The sequence below is a fragment of the Tachysurus fulvidraco genome, chromosome 2 (genome assembly GCF_022655615.1).
Source record: "Tachysurus fulvidraco isolate hzauxx_2018 chromosome 2, HZAU_PFXX_2.0, whole genome shotgun sequence".
In the NCBI taxonomy this organism is placed as follows: domain Eukaryota; kingdom Metazoa; phylum Chordata; class Actinopteri; order Siluriformes; family Bagridae; genus Tachysurus; species Tachysurus fulvidraco.
In genome coordinates, this window is record NC_062519.1 from 28,454,127 (window position 1) to 28,469,196 (window position 15,070).

Genomic DNA, 15,070 nt, shown 5'->3' on the forward strand with positions numbered 1-15,070 from the left:
AAAAGTCAAGAACAGAACAGACATACTGTAGTAAAGATTTATTGAATTATATAATACACCTGACACATTGTGATATTTTGCATAATTTAATAAAAAAAAGCATAAAAAGAGAAAGAAGACAAATGTATTTTAAATATCAGCACACAATAGATAAAATACACATAAGTGCTAAATGTGCAAATACTTACATCCATGTGTCATAAGATGGCAACCAAGAAAAGCATATATTGCTAATGACTTTTGGTTTAGTTTAGTTTACAGAACTAAAAGACTCCAGTGGTATAGCTGAGAATTGCAGTAATTAGTACATAAACCTGCATAGAAGAAGGAATATTAAAAAAATTCCTATAGCCTAAACCCTAAATAGTTCTCAGAGTAAGCGACTAAGCAGTATCAGTTACCTTGTTCTTGCTTGAGCTCACATGATTGTAATGTTCATATCATAACCTGAGGCAGTTGTGTAAAAAAAATTATTTGCAACACAAACTTTTTCTATTTTAAGTGTTAAATTCAGATGATGAATATGATGTTTTAGAATAATGGCCCAAAGATTTTATATAATAGTTTATAGATAGTAGTTTTGATCGTAATTTTGACAGTGAATCTGTTATGACTCCAGAATTATGATTCATGACAGAAGTGCTACGAATGACTATATGAATGTAAATATAAGTACATGTATCTTTTTCAAAGCGTTAAAAAACCTCACCATTACTGGGCTAACATTAAACACCGAGGTGTATCATAATAATCAAATCAAACTAGATGTAAAAACATGAAATATTTACTACATCCAGAAGATTCGACTTATATTCTCTGTTGTTATAACGTCCACCTTTATAATGGAGGCTTTTAAATAGATACGTGTTTTAATAGGTCATTTCAGAAATATGGAGAACCCAAAGACAAACTGTGGAAAAAACAAAACAAAATATAATATCTGAAATTCACTATTTAGGCCATTATACTAAAGCATCATATTCAGGCTATGTACTGTTGATTGTCTTATATATAAACAATACAAATCAATAATGAGCAAACCAGCATTCAGTTCGAGTTGGGAACTGAATTGACATATCACATATCATGAGACATATCATATAACCAAACAAATATTACATATGTTTTGTGCCACAATTATTGAACTTGATTTACTAACAAGCAGATTGTGTTGCTCCTGAACTCATATTCTACACAGAATACTTTAATAAACATTATCTTAATGCTATTAGGGGTGTAATATTTACCTATATGTCTGTATATTATAATAAATGTATATTATAAGAAATATAAAACTGTTACTAGGTTAATATTTTGCTATTAATATTATCCCAAACAATTTTCTATTCATGTGTTAGCTTATATGATTGTACAAACTAGGAGTGGAATGGTATGATGTCCTGCATGTCATGTAAGGAGATGCTTCTGGCTACATTTCAGAAGATGAGGCAAGAAGAAGTGTGCAGTACCATCGTCTGGTAACAAGTCCAAAAACTCTACTGGGTTCAGCTCCATGGCCACCACTCCCAGAGTCTCTGTTACAAACACATCAACAAAGAAACGTCACACATCCTTGATATGATTATAGGAAAAGTGAGACGATTTGGGAGGGATTCATATAAAACCTGAAGTAAAAAAGAAGCCTGGGTAGCAAGGCTAAACACTCCTTCTCCTCTCCATAAAAATAAGGATTCATTTTTTAAAGATCCATGATCTTATTTACTGTTAAGATATGATGGATTATTTCTAACTTCTGTGGAAGCATGACCAACAGCCACCAACTGTCATAAGTAAAAAACACAAAGAAAAGTATAAAGCAACTTAAAAAGGAAGCCCACATTTTAGTATAAGGCTATTCATACAGTACATATAAGTGCTGTGTCAACACATATAAAGCTACAAAGCTATTTATAAAGCATTTGAATGAATACGTATTCTTTTCATATTAGACCTGATCTGTTTTTGTTATCTCATGAGATTTTCTTTTTTACGATTAACAACAGCATTGAAGAATAGGCTCAGAGGCTGTTGGCTAGCTTTCCTTCATCAGCGATGGAGATTTAATTATCGGAATATTATGAACATCATGTGCACATCTGTAAAATTCTTTTATTAGAGAATCAGGAACGCTGATGGCCAAGGTGATTACTTTTCAACTGTGGACAAGAATAAGGAAGATTTTTACACTGCCTTTTACTGAAAGTAAAGCAATTGTTGCCTCCCATGTGAATATGCAAATTTAATCATCTTGCAAAAAACAAAATCTATGGACCAGTAAAAATGTACTTAAATAGGCTGCTAGCTGAATAATGTTTTTCTAGTATATTCATAAGATATATAGCAAATGGCTACCTTTGAGAGCAGTGAGTAAAACGCCATTGTCTCCTGAAGAAAGCCGTGTCCTCTCACAAAGCTCAGGAAATAGCTTCTGCCACCACAAGGCCTGCAGTATAAGATAAAGATGAATGAATACTGCTTTAGATTAAATGTTACCCTAGAAAATCACACAGCAAACAAAATTCTAGCATTTATATCTAAAATAAGTACATTATTTATTCCTAAATATGTAGCTGTAGTGTATGAAGCTGTATACCATTTTGTCGCTATGTAACTCATAGTTGGCATAGAAGATGATGGCATGAGGGCAGCGGTCCAGTAGCTTCTCGATGGCTCTCTCATGCTGACCCAGTTTGGTGGCACAAAGCACGTGCACGCTAAGGCCAGTGTTATCCTCATCAGATAGCTGTTCTAGCAGAGGCACAACGGAGGAAACGTCCAGCGTTGGGCCACACAGCAGAGACTATATCATATAATATAAAGAACACCACAGTTCAGTTTATACACTTTTTCTGATTCCTCAATCAGACTTGAGTCAAGATGCCAATAAAGTCAACAAGAACATCCTAGCAGGCAGGAATAGATAGATAGATAGATAGATAGATAGATAGATAGATAGATAGATAGATAGATAGATAGATAGATAGATAGATAGATAGATAGATAGATAGATAGATAGATAGATAGATAGATAGATAGATAGATAGATAGATAGATAGATAAAAACAGAAAACCTTGGTAGATTCGATTCAATTTATTTTTATTTTAACAATTTCCCATTGTCTCAATGCAGCTTTACAGAAGTATAGATGGTGGCAGATAAAACACATTCTACTACGTGTAGTTATGTGTTGTTCTGGAATAAGTGGAGCTCTTTAACAAAAATGGTGAGCTAACTAACAGTCTTTTCTTTCATAGAAGTATGCAACTGTATGTATAGCCCATTATTCTTACTACATCTTTAGACTGAATTCATTTACCTTCCAAAATGTTTAGCTATATCTTGGAAAAGAGTGGCTTACTTCCACTTCACCTGATTTATTGAAGAAAAAAAAACTGTTCTTTAGGGGAAAATTCATAAACTTGGCAAAAAAAAAACCCCAATGATCTCACTCACTGAAAAAGCCAGAGTTCAGATCACTTGAATGCTGTGCTATAATCGACCACAGATTACTGTCCTCTTCTTGTGCTGTTTCACAAGTCTGAGGCTTTTTAACTTACAGGTTAAGGATCAAGATATAATCAACATGAAGCATTATACTATACTAAGGCATAATACTTCTTTGAAGTCTTATCTTCTTGGTTGAACCGTCTTTTTTGCTAGTCAAATTATAACTGCTTTAGCTGAGACAAAAAGTTTTGCAAGCAGATAAATATCATAAACGCTACAGCCAAACTGTTGATGATATGTGAGCTTAAAAAACATCAATTCTAACTAAATCTACTAGCAAATTTATGCACGGCACGATATTCAACAAACGTTACCTATACACAAGCGTATCAAGTTACAGACCTGAAGTTTCTGAAGGTCTTCTTGGTGGTCATGTGTGATGTTGAACCGAGCGGGAGTCAGAAAGCTCAACCATGGGAACAGTGATCCATAGTGAGAACAGGAGTTGATCTGGAAAGGAAAGAAAAAGTTCAGGAGTCAATCTATAAGGCATTTCAGACATTTCAGACTGTGCACATTCAACCCAGGTTGTTATCATTTTAAAGCCTTATTACAGATTTGTATATTGACTGGTTCATCTGCCTCTCTTATTTTTGATGTGTTAGTGAGTGATAACTCGTAACAGCCTAGGTCTGGGTTAAAACAAGGAGCTCTCATAGAAAAGGTATGCAGGTCTTTGCTTTGGTTCTATACTGTATGTACTGTATGTGTTGCACGACTTTGTCCAAGTCAGTGTGAAGGTGGGGTCTAAACTCACCAAGTCTTCAGCTGTTTTGAGTGCTTTAATGCCTGAGCGCTCTCTGCACATGATGCGTTCGATGTACACAGAGGTGAGGTGGAACAAAAGCTCCTGGACTATTGATTCCTGAGATGATGCTACCAGCAGAGCCTCCCAGAAATCTACCAGCTGCTGAGGAATGCTCTGAGACTCTGCGCTGTCCTTACACAACTCCTGATACAGAGAAAAATAAAAATAAGTAAATAGAAAAAAACCAGAAAATGGCATCCATTGAATAAGATGCTACGTCATGTTGAATTTGCTGTACCTGAAAGAAGAGTTCAGCCTCTTCCAGTTTGACCTTGCTGTTCTCATGGAGTGCCACGACGGCAGCCACCAGAAGGCCGTCCTGGGTGTCCCGTAGGTGCCGTGCTAGCTGAGTGGGAACCACGGCCTTCCCTTTGCGATGCACAAGAAGCTTAGGCTCCTCTATGAAGCCGTACACCTGCAGCATCTGGCCAAGAGAACAAGGACAGAGAAAGACTGTCTAAACATTTAACTTGTCCATAAACATTTAACTTTAACTCCAGTAGTATAAGATAATAATATATTGTGCAGACTTTGATGATAAGTTTTTATGCTGGATTTCCAAAAAGGAACCATCAAACAGATCCAATTAGATTGGAAAAAAAAAATACACACACAAAAAAATCTAATGTATAAAAAGATAATTATAAGGTTTAAGATATTTGAAATAAATGTAAATAGCAGGGCATTACACATTTTACCTATAAATAATCATTACTAAGTAGACATGTTAATCATTACAGAAACGCAAATTCTTTGCGCTTTTTTGGTAAAAATAGCGTGCAAATTCACCAAACACCAAGAAAGAGCAGTGAGTAGTACAAAATGTAAAAAAGTAAGCACAGATGTGTGCTTTTCATATGTCACATCCTTCCCCCTTTAGTGAACTGCATTTTCCTGCAAGAAGATTTTATTTGCATGATCTGACTGCTTTGTTTAAAAAAGAAAAAAAGAAAAAAAAAAAACTTCTCACACTTAATAATAAAAAAATGCAGTAAATACACAATTTAAATGCGCAGGCCATCGGGCTGATTTTCAGTGGTCACCCACTAGCACTTCCATCGGGACATCATGCTTACAACTATCCCTGCTGTTTAAATGTACCCTGCATTTTTACAATGGATATTTTACCCAACTTCATACTACCTGAACTAGCAAGCTCTGGCATTCTTACACATCACATTACACTACATTGTCACTTTAAATATATTGTCACTTTAATTGTATACTTGCACAACACCGTACTATGGAAACGGTTGTTACAAATTGTTTCTATTGAATATGAGTTTTTTTTTTATTATTTATACTTTACTTTTTATTTTACTTCTTACTTTAAAAAAAAAAAAAAAAAAAACTTCATCTCTGATTCTTGCAATGTCTTTACTTTTCGGATATTTTTCATTTTTTATTTACTTTTATTGTAATGTTAATGTTTGTTGCCCTTCTACCCTTTGTTCTCTTGAGGTAAAAACAAAAGACTTTCATTGTTCCTAAGTGCATAAGACAACAAAAATCTTGAATCTTAAATGCTGTCACCTCCTTAACTGCCGACACGGCTGAATCTCACCTCGGCATGCCGATCCATTTGCTGTTGGTAGTACTGCAGGTCTCCTAAGCGCAGTGACTGAGCAGCCTTACACAGCGTGACTGTGACAGACGGAGCGCCACTGAGCTCCAGCTGCTCTAGGTGTGCACGTACACAGGCTGGATTAGCGTTCTTCATGAATAAGCTGCTCACTACGTACGGGAGCTGGCCCGGCTCGGCTTTACTGAAGATCTCCAACACAGTGTTAGCAGTTTCCTGTAGGTGTAAACTTTCTTTTATTTCCTAATCTGCATTATACATCCCTAATCCTGCTGTGTGCTTGAAATTCAACTAAGTTTTCATCCATAACGCTTTTTTCAGAACACGTAGAAGTGCATGCATGAGCCTCGATTAGCTCCCTAGGTCATGAATCAGTACATAGTGTACATGAATTCAGGCCCTGACTCACTACGCATTGGGACAGTGATTCATTTCCAGTGATATTCTAATTCATCAGTTTTATATGTCATATAAATGTGTTAGCATAATTACATAAATTTCTGTCATGGTACTACAAGCAGTGCAATGCATTTTCCATGCATCTTTAATTACAACCATTATAAAAAACGAATAAAAATGTTGTAAGATTACATTGAAAAATCTTTACGTCAATAAAATGTTTTAATAACGTGTATGTCTGTTACGTTAATATTAATTACATTTGTGTTATCCTTTAAATGCTATACAAGTATTTCCTAAACAATTTATCAGAATATCAGATATTGTTTGAAAGGTCATACAAACTAGTGGACTTAAGATTTTTTTGCTCTGTATTCTTGTACATGCATGTGCGTAATAAATATATTTACTTTTTAAGTCCATACATTTGAGTATATTGTATGGAATAACAACATATAAAATTTACTACAGGGTTTTTAGGTGATTTTCTTACTTCGCTGAGTTCTTCCATGCTTTCCTCATAGAGGGAGTGCTTCAGGAAGAAAAGAAAGCCTTTCCCATAATCAGGAGCAGGACCCCTGCATACTGCAACGTTTCTCTGGATCACTTCCGTCACTGACAGGCCAGACATTTTGTAGTATGGAAGAGCCAAGTGACAATCCCGCTTTTCCTGCCTAGAAAGCAAATAGAAACGCAGTCATCCAGAAACACTATTAAAAAATATTACTATCATATGTTTCAATAGTGCAATGCTTATCGCTTATTTTAAATTTGAAAAACGTGTTTTTGTTTAAAATGTCAAGCAAACCAACCAAACTCTGTTCAAAAAGGGATCTAATACAAGCATGGATGGATAAAACGAACTGCATTACTGGTTAAACAGAATATACGTACATACAGAAAGCCACATGCCAAAAAACCATCTAGATCAGGGATCAAAAGGGAAAACACAGTCTGGATGCGGCCCAGTCTAGTTTTTATAAGTATATATTTTCCATTATCCGTCGGACTGAGACGGGTCTGTAAACTGTAAACTGGTAGAAACCACAGCCTCATACTAATTATTAATAGTAAAGCCTTAAAAGGTGTAACTGTTGTCGCCTTTCAGTAGTGGCGTATTTGAAAGCTACACAAGTTTGTTTACAGTGTGGACATTCAAGAGCGTTTGTTCTATGATGCACCTGCTGAAGCAGTCTCCCAGCTGGGCACAGCTCTCCTGAAAAGCTTCCTGGATCTTGGCTCTGTCTGCGTTTGGACAGAGCAGACTGGCTCTCAGCAGCAAATGAGCTTCACTAAGCAAATGAATATAGTTCTGGGACAGTGGGCTGGCCTGCTCGTAACGTTTACTGTACTCCATCTGCCAAAAGATAACCAACAATATGTATGTTATTAGAGCTGACACCGGGATGTCCGGGTAGCATATACATTTTTTTCTGATTCTTTACAATAATTAATTTTATCCTATTAATGTTTACAATGCTGACTGTGACAGAAGATGACAGAATCGATTCTTTTACTTTTTAAGATGATGTAAATATTGTACCTGTGTCCTGTGTCTACCAATCAGCAACTTCAAAGCACAAACTAATCTGAATTATTTCCTGTTGTGGTAAATTTTCTATTTAAAAAAAAAATACCATTACAAGTCCCTGTGAGTTGTTGATACTACTGACAGATATTGTATTGCACTGAGCTTAATAAAATAAATCTTATCTTTATTGTAGTCAGAACAACTGTATGAGCTTCTGATATCCAAAATTAATCAACACCCAAAACAGTGTGTTAGTATAACAAAGAATAAATAAATCCTCCTTCATCTTAAACAACACTGACCTTTACATTTACATTTACAGCATTTGGCAGACGCCCTTATCCAGAGCGACGTACATAAGTGCTTAAATCTCTAACATTGAAATGAATGCCTAAAGCTCTATCCCACACCATCTCCTATTAAATGATCTTTCTCAATAGATGACAGAGTGTACTTTACTTGATGTTTATAAATGCATTAAATAAACATGCAGTGGCTGTTAAGCAGAAATCAGATCAGGGTTAAATTGTACCATCTCTCTGTAGAGCTGCAGCGTGGACACGGTGCTTATCACGTACAGGTTCCAGCCATGGCCACTCTCGCTGGGCTCCTTCAGCTTTGACACAGAGGTTTTCTTGGATCTGATACCAAAATAATGAAATCCAACACCAATGAGAGGTCATGACACCACTGAACACCACTTTTCTAACTAGTCCCTAACCCATATTCTAAAATGTTTTAATGGCACAATACACAATTCTGTTGTTGAACTCATTTGGATTTAGTACTTTTTTAAGTACATTTTTTTTATTTTTCCATATTTTTCCATGTTAAAATCTTTGCAATTGCTTATTTAGAACAAACACTTGTTGCATCCTGATCACAGTCCTTAAAATCTAAAAAGCAAAATTATGACCTTAGCTCACAGACTTTAATAAGCTTTCCCAAATGTCTACAACATATCACTTACTTTGAGTATTTAATATTATTGAGTTACTGTAATAATGGAGTACAGCAGTCCATTCATCAAGAGAAATAATCCGCAAAGCATAATTTTATAAAATTACCTCAGGTTTTAGAGGAGTAAAGGCAGGACTACAGAGTAATTCAGTGGTCTATAATGCGTCTTTAAAGCAAACAACACTTTGACACGACCCACATACCAGCATCAGGGTAAATAAAACACTGCTGTCCTTCTGACTAATAATAACCTACTTAAAAACCTAGACTCAGACAGTTACTGGAAATTAAATTTGTTTGCCTTTCATCTCCTGCAGAACTACACTACTTTATACTAAACTACATCATTTAAAAATATCTAATACAATTTAGAACAGATTAACCTTTCTCTGGATAAAAATATTAAAAAAAAAAAAAGGAAATCCAAATAAATGTTAGATCAGTTGGGTTCACACAGGATTAGCACAGGAACAGGGGAAAGTTAGCGTTCTTTCAGGGGAATTTTTTACATTAGATTAGAGGGAACACACAGGTCTGACTTACAGGAAGGACCTGGACAGGAAGCTCTCCAGAGCTGGGCTGGTGGTTGGATCTATACCTACGGCTAGGAAAATCTCTGCCATTGATTTCTGTTCTTTTGATTTGCTACAATACAGAACATTCGCTGAGTGTCAATGCATGTGGAGCCATGAAATAGGAGATTATTTACATAATCACACTCACATGTATGACCAACAGGAATCATGGAGAAAAATGCTATTACGTCTGGAAAGCTGAGAGGTATAATAACAAAAAACACTACAGTGCATTGCTCGCATAAAATTTAAGCTAGATTCGATCAAAAAGGTAATACAAATGGTCAAAAGCTTCATGATTTATTTTGTAATGAACTTAGCAGTCAGGATCCTTTCATTTGTGCTAATATTTGGCATAAAATAAAAATATTAATCAGACTGCTTACATATGTTTGTTGTTCATCCATCACAAAATGTATTTAATATTTATGATTATTTGATTTAAAAAAATCACTTAAAAACCTGCAGCCAAGGCAAACTAAATAAAATAAAGCTAAAAGCCAGCAAAAATCTAAGTGGATAAACCAAGCTAAGAGTGAGACAGCATAGCTTTGCTAATCTTTTTTTTTTTTTTTTTTTATAAATAGGAGCTTTGTTCTAGAGAAAGACATGACCTACATAGATCTTCTAGTCACCCGCTCTGTCTCCTCTTTGGTCTCAACGTCAGCAGCTGTGAGCAGCACAATGTGATTTCCATCATGACACAGAGACTTGAGACCGATGAACAGCTGTATACGGAGAGCAGAAACTTCCATAGTGAAAGGAGGACAAGCCTAGACAGACAGATAGACAGAAAACACGGGGTGTGGGGTGGAATAAAATCTGATATTTACAAACAATAAAGCTTGAGAGAGCAGCATAAGTCACACATAAGACACAGAGATTTACCATTTGTGAATTGGTGCACGAGTCTTCACAATATTCACTAAAAGATGAGGCTGTCCCTCTGTATATTTGGCAAATATATTTGCTGACTATTCCTTGTGTCCTTCATTTCTGTCCTCCCTTCCTCAGGGGAAGGGGATAAGCAGTGGACAGAAATTGATGAAGCAAAACAAAAAGAGTATCCACTGCCTAATTCTCTCACAGTATGTGTACCAATGGTTGCTGAAGGTTTGTTGTTGCAACGTCTACAAAGTCTCATTCTTCTGTGCAATTCAATTACAGTGCAATTCTGTTACAGTTTTTTCACTCTCCGTTATCTTCCTGTTTCAATGTTATAAATCGAGATACTGTAGATTGCTACGAATACTCGGGTAAAGCACTTGGCTCCATGTGTTGGTGCTGATTTATTTGTTATAGATACAGTACACACCCCGATTTTAATCATTGCTAACCAGTAAACCCGTATGTGCTGCTTGCGACAAAATGACTCTGCTATTTTTACCTAAACGGAATTAAAAATGTGCATTGTTTTTTTAATAAGTGTGAAAAGCTGTTTTCCACATATACACTGAGGTCTTGTTAAAAGATGTTAAAATAGCTGCTTGATGTAAATATGTGATACAGGTCACATGGTATCAATCTCCTAATTGAGTCCATAAATAAAAGATGTCTAATGGAAAGCCAGTAGTTGATTCTGTTCAGAGAGTTAGCAGGACACAGCCACATTCTAATACCGTTTACCTTCATGGTGGTGTCAATGTAGGGGTCCTCGACCCTAGCAGCAACGGCACTACATCTCACAGAGAAACACTGCAGAGCATTTCTACAAAAAAAAAAAAAAAAAAAAAAGGCTTCAAAACATTGTTTCAGATCGCTTCCAGTAAAACAATTAACTTGCACAAGCAGATAAATGCATGGTCGATGAAATTACAGGGGTGATCTGATTAAATGTAGCTAAAAACTGATCAAATATGAAACCATACTGACATATGATTCCTACCACAATGTTGTTTCAATTATTGATTCTGATTGGTCAAAAGGTGATGATTCATTTTCAATCTATGCAGATCACAGTTTTATATTATTGTGCTAGCTTTAATACGTTTTCCATTAATTTTCCGCATTCCAGATTTTTCAAATGTGCTCTAGTTTAAAAAAACAAATATATACTTATAATCAGTGATCTGGGGAAACTGTGTGATGTTTACTAAGCATTTATCGAAGTAATTTGGCACAGGAAAGTATTCAGGACTTTTTGAACATTACATTCTGGTTACTCTGCTGTATCATGAAAAGTATTGTCTTAGAAAGAGAGAGAGAGAGAGAGAAAGAGAGAGAGAGAGAGAGAGAGAGAGAGAGAGAGAGAGAGAGAGATTGGGTTACTGGCTGCTTCAATGTATAATCTGTAAATGATAAGACTTTTAGATTAGGACTATTTATTGATTAGATCATTATTAAATAAATAAATTAGAAAGCTCCCAGTTGAACTGCAAAACCTCACTCTCTCGTTGATTATTTTTCTAATACCCATGGTACCATAATACCAATACCAATGCCCAGACATGTTTAAGTCCTTGCACAGCAAATTCAGTCAAAAGCTGTTTCTGCAGACAAGATGATATCTTCTGCTTCCTTACACAATATTGCCTTACTGTGTGATAACATGTAGAAACTGGTTGCACAGCAAAGCCTGATGGGCCTTTTCTGGGTACTGGTATGTTGAAATGAGCTCCACGGTGTTCTTCAGGCTGTACATGTAACCAGCATTTGGTAGAGAAAAGAAACAGAACATACAGGTAGGGTCACTTTTTTCAGCATCACTGCTTGCATCCGGATTACCTGTGCAAACACGAGAGAGGACGTGTATAGAGAACTTAATGGGGCATAAAATGAATATGACGTCTACTGAACATAGAGTGGACAATGATTACCAGTGTACAAGGGGTGGAGCTGCAGGGAGTGCAAACGTGTGTCCTCCACAGTGCAGCCTTGGAAGAAATCTGGGGCAAACCTCCTAAAAACAGGACAAATGACAAACATACTTTCTGTGTTCTTATAACAAATACAAAGTGATCAAGAACCTCTTGCTCATTAGTGTTTTTTGCACCTGTACAAGATGTAGGTAACCCCCATGTTTGCCTCTGTCTCCATTACAGTCCACTCTAAAGATAGGGACACTCCACAATCCTTTGCTTTATCTCCCAGCATCTCCATATGCTTCGGGATCACAAAGTAGTCATCAGACTCAAGGGGACAATGTGGCTCCTTTTTAACATCTAAATAAAAATAAAATAAAATATGTTATCCTGGCAAGAAGCATCAAGCAAGCAGCTAACAGCATGCAGATGCAGCGAAACTGTTGTAATATTTGATGCACAGCTTTTGAACTAATGTACTGCAAATTATACAGCAGGGCAACAAAACCCATGCTAAAGTCTGTAGTTTTTTAATGTACAAATGAGAAACTTAATCACTCAACAAAGAATGTATAAAAAAGCAAATACTACTCATATGTAATAATACCATTTTCAGTAACACCAACTGCAGCCGTATCATCACCATGCAGCTGCGTATGCTCTTCATTAGATGCACAAATCTTTTCCAGGTTCTCCAGCTTCACAACCAGTACCTCCAGTTCTGTTTGCATGGCAATGTACCCACCACAGAGTGCCACCTGTGATGGGCTCCAACCAGAAACATACAGGATGAGGAGCCTCTCAAAGTCAAGAGCATAATGCTGATCACTAAGCGACTGCAACTTCAGACTAAACAGCACCAGGCTCTTTGCACAAGCCACCAGCAGGGCACCTGTGATGGAGCAGCAAGCAGTGCAGAGCGGTGTCTCTGACAAAGGTATCTCTACAATCTCCATCTGTTCTTTGGGGGTGCCATGGTGGACCGGACTGCGCATGAGGTGCCCGAGCAAGCGAACGCCTACACGCTTCTTCTCAACTGCTTGGTAGCGCCAATTAGTGTAGGCCCTCAGGTAGGTAGCACCATTCTTCTCCTCAATGGTGACCAGGTAATCCCCTATAAATGGAACAAATTGAAAGAAAATCTGATATCATAGGTGCAAAAAAAGTCAGCAGTATACTGTACTTCCAATGGTACAGTAATGGATTCCAGGGGAACCCAGATGGAAAGAAGAACAAACATAAATGCCAGTACACATAGTCAGTAAGTGTCAGAGTTTTGTTTTACTACATAATACCACAATGCCAATGTTTGGAAACTAAATTACCACACTGATAAAATATGTTACATGTGTTTATCCGAACACCTTCCTGCTCTCCCTCTGATTGCCACTGAGCTGGGTTGACAGGGTGTATTGTCACCCCATGCCCAGTTTAAGTGGGATAGGCACAGGATTCAGGACTAACTTAGAAGAATTTTGCAGTTCTGAATGAATGAATGAATGAGTGAGTGAGTGAGTGAATGAATTTATGAGTGAGTGAGTGAGTGAGTGAGTGAGTGAATGAATTTATGAGTGAGTGAGTGAGTGAGTGAGTGACTGAGTGAGTGAGTGAGTGAATGAATGACTAAATGAATGAGTGAAGGAATAAGTGAATGCATGAGTAAATGAATGTATGAGTGAATAAATAAACTAATTAATTTATGAGTGAGTGACTGAGTGAGGGAGTGAGTGAATGAATAAATAAATGAATGAATTTATGAGTGAGTGAGTGAGTGAGTGAGTGAATGAAGTCAATATACAATAATTATCCATTACTGGGTGAGAAAACAAAAAACAAACCATTCTCTTAAGCAATCTGTGACCAGGTTAGTATGAAATTTATGGCTTTAATAGCAGGTTTATTATTTGCCTAACTTTTAAAAATTCTAACTTTAAATTTAGATTTATGTTTGTTAGCCTCTGGATAATTTAAAGGAAAAGGTTCGACTCACCGATCTGACTGTACACAATACTGTGCACTAAGCCCATGGTGGAAAAGCGACAGATTAGAGGACATTCGTCCTGCTGTATGTGATACACCTCGATCTTACATCCTCCAGCGGACACGATGAACAGCGCGCCCCCGCCGCTACACACCAGCCCGGGCTCCTGCGTCGCCGGGACGATCCGCTGACACGCGAACGGGTGGCAGTTATACACACGGACCATTTTAGCAGCATTAAAAGGCTCTGAAACACGTTTCCATCTTGTTTAATCTAATCACCACTTAAACCCAGTAGAGCAGTCTGCTCAACATCACATGCTGTGCGTCTTGTGATGATCCAGCAAAAAACAACAACAAACGTCAGTTTATCAACTTCCTCTTTGTAACACGTACAGTCTACTACCTACTGTACCTATTGGTTACTTTCCCTGACAACAAAGCAAACTGCAATCTGATTGGTTAATACTTCTCCTTGCAGTCAGGAAGAAATTTCTCACTAGATTTGTGTTACTAATGCACACTTGTTTAGTAGATTCTAAAGGAGCCAGACAAATGGAACAATGAAAAGTCCCTTAGATAACATGAGGAAGCTTTCAGAGGAGCCAGACACAAAAAGGAACTGAACCTATGGTGGATAATAGGATTATGAGTCATTATTCTCCTACAACTGTATGCTATAAAGTAAAACCGTACTATCTGAATTGGAAAGAACTTCTACACAAAGCCCCATAACAACAACAACAAACATAAATAAATAAATAAAGGTACATTTACATCTACAGCATTTGGAAGATGCCCTTATCCAGAGCGACGTACAAAAGTGCTTAAGTCTCTATCATTGGATACATTAACTCTGGTTCACTAGGTTACATACTACATAAATAAATAAAAATAAAAAAACAACACAATAATGATAATACAAT

The 15,070-nt window shown here is 36.7% G+C and overlaps 1 protein-coding gene across 2 annotated transcripts; it reads right to left on the reverse strand.

Annotated features, from left to right (window-relative positions):
• Positions 1 to 70: 70 nt before the first annotated feature.
• hps3 (HPS3 biogenesis of lysosomal organelles complex 2 subunit 1) lies at positions 71 to 14,537 on the reverse strand. Of its 2 annotated transcripts, XM_047806847.1 has the most exons (18): positions 14,155 to 14,537; positions 12,772 to 13,278; positions 12,356 to 12,524; positions 12,180 to 12,262; positions 11,901 to 12,087; positions 10,990 to 11,071; positions 9,982 to 10,136; positions 9,332 to 9,433; positions 8,361 to 8,469; positions 7,479 to 7,654; positions 6,791 to 6,971; positions 5,881 to 6,114; positions 4,555 to 4,740; positions 4,266 to 4,460; positions 3,851 to 3,958; positions 2,594 to 2,800; positions 2,353 to 2,443; positions 71 to 1,535 (listed from the first exon to the last, which is right to left on the reverse strand). In XM_047806847.1, the coding sequence occupies exons 1-18, from the start codon at positions 14,369 to 14,371 to the stop codon at positions 1,408 to 1,410; spliced, it is 3,117 nt and encodes a 1,038-aa protein (XP_047662803.1). In that variant the 5' UTR covers positions 14,372 to 14,537; the 3' UTR covers positions 71 to 1,407. The 2 variants fall into 2 exon arrangements, with proteins under 2 accessions (XP_047662803.1, XP_027025490.1); XM_027169689.2 differs by lacking the exon at positions 9,332 to 9,433 and having other exon boundaries at positions 14,155 to 14,536.
• Between the last annotated feature and the right edge of the window lie 533 nt (positions 14,538 to 15,070).

What these genes read in the sequence shown, in the direction of transcription:
- hps3 (XM_047806847.1), bottom strand. Translation starts at nt 14,371, where the DNA reads ATGGTCCGTGTGTATAACTGCCACCCGTTCGCGTGTCAGCGGATCGTC. An exon ending in AGTTGGTGTTACTGAAAATG is followed by an intron (nt 12,525 to 12,771) that starts GTATTATTACAT and finishes ATTTTTATTTAG; the next exon opens with ATGTTAAAAAGGAGCCACAT. An exon ending in TTTCTACATGTTATCACACA is followed by an intron (nt 11,072 to 11,900) that starts GTAAGGCAATAT and finishes TTTTTTTTGTAG; the next exon opens with AAATGCTCTGCAGTGTTTCT.